Here is a 1819-nt window from a genome sequence, read left to right on the forward strand (position 1 = left end):
CCTTGTCAAATGCTTTCTGAAAATCCAGATACACCAAATATACACCCTTACCCTCATGGACATAAGCAGTAACCTTTCAAAGAATGTCAAAAGTTGTGTAAGTCAAGAATTTCCCTTAGTGAAACCATGTTGAATATCCAATAAAATTCTAAACTTTGTGAAATGAATTTGCAAAGCATCTTTAATCAGACTTTCCAAAACTTTTCCCACAACTGATATAAGATTAATGGGTCTATAATTACAGAGACAATTTTTATCACCCCCCTTGAAAAGAGGAGTTACATTAGTTAACTTTAAATCCTCTGGTACCTGCCCACTATTCAAGGACTGACAAAAAAATAGTAGTAAGTGGCTCACATATACAACTTTTAACAACCTTCAAAACCCTTGGGGAAATATTATCTGGCCCAGGAGCCTTATTGTTTTTTAAAATTCCCAATTTTTTCTTAACCAGCTCAGAATTAATGTAGTCATCTTGTTCAATCTCATTTCCATCTATCAACTGTTCAAGATGTGGAATACTTCTTAAATCTTCTTTAATATCATTAGCGAGTTTTATTGTGTTTTAAGCAAAAAACAAAAATGCACTAATGTGAAGGGTAAAATTAACAACATAATGTTATCATCCATAGTTTAAGGTTATTAACATACAAAAGATATGAGGGCAGAGGTCACAATGTTTCGTTCCCAAGCAGAACAATGTTTGTTTGTTATGAAAACTACACAAGAGCTATCTGCTCCAGCCATCCCTAACTTTTAACTGATAGACTAGAAGGAAAGAAACCAGTCAGCAACAACTTACCATCAACTGTTCGGCTACACTAATAGAATACGAGCATATAACCATCAGGTTTATAATGCACCAAAAAACGTGATTTTGTAGCAACGAGATGCAAACCATAGAATTTTGGAATCACAGTAGCTAACCGTTTGGCCACTCTGCTAACTCATGGAAAAACAAAAAGACATCTGTGAAAAGTAACACTACATTATCTAATATACTACCGGTTATACGTGTTAGAATAAAAGTTATACATTTTCTTTGCAGTGGGTTCTTGCTCAAAAAAGTAATCTTCAGAAAGAAGTAGAAAGTCTACAAACTGTGCTCGAGTTGAAGGTTGCAGACATACACCATCTTCGTACAGAAAACCTGGAAATGCAGAAAGAGGTTGTTTTTACTTTGTTTTATTATTTTACTGTTTTGTCAAATTTTAAATATCTCAAAAAAAAAAAGAAATGGTTACTACAACTATGCCACCCTATCGTGTTGGGTTAAATAACACAACAGCACATTGTTAGAATTAAATAACCATCCAGACTTATCACACTATTATAGACTACATAAACATAGTTACACACAACAGCACATTGTTAGGATTAACTTGCCATCCAGACTTATCACACTATTATAGACTATGTAAACATAGTTACACACAACAGCACATTGTTAGGATTAAATAGCCATCCAGACTTATCACACTATTATAGACTATGTAAACATAGTTACACACAACAGCACATTGTTAGAATTAAATAGCCATCTAGACTTATCACACTATTATAGACTATGTAAACATAGTTACACACAACAGCACATTGTTAGAATTAAATAGCCATCTAGACCTATCACATTATTATAGACTACATAAACATAGTTACACACAACAACACATTGAGTCTATAATAGTGTGATAAGTCTGGATGGCTATTTAATTCTAACAATGTGCTGTTGTGTGTAACTATGTTTACATAGTCTATAATAGTGTGATAAGTCTGGATGGCTATTTAATCCTAAACATAAAACATAGTTACACACAAC

The 1819-nt window shown here is 33.2% G+C and overlaps 1 protein-coding gene and 1 long non-coding RNA gene across 2 annotated transcripts in view; one reads left to right on the forward strand and one right to left on the reverse strand.

Annotated features, from left to right (window-relative positions):
• Positions 1-1034, reverse strand: part of LOC111088180 — an 11027-nt gene extending 9993 nt beyond the window's left edge. Inside the window, exon 1 of the long non-coding RNA XR_002612779.1 lies at positions 803-1034. This is a non-coding gene — a long non-coding RNA (uncharacterized LOC111088180). The remainder of the gene's footprint in view (positions 1-802) is intronic.
• LOC106469014 (calponin homology domain-containing protein DDB_G0272472-like) overlaps positions 1-1819 on the forward strand; it is a 40005-nt gene that overhangs the window by 27464 nt on the left and 10722 nt on the right. The window contains exon 8 of the mRNA XM_013929465.2: positions 1049-1168. Coding sequence (XP_013784919.1) covers positions 1049-1168 — 120 coding nt within the window. The remainder of the gene's footprint in view (positions 1-1048; positions 1169-1819) is intronic.

The sequence above is a fragment of the Limulus polyphemus genome, unplaced genomic scaffold, assembly GCF_000517525.1.
Source record: "Limulus polyphemus unplaced genomic scaffold, Limulus_polyphemus-2.1.2 Scaffold3263, whole genome shotgun sequence".
NCBI classification, from domain to species: domain Eukaryota; kingdom Metazoa; phylum Arthropoda; class Merostomata; order Xiphosura; family Limulidae; genus Limulus; species Limulus polyphemus.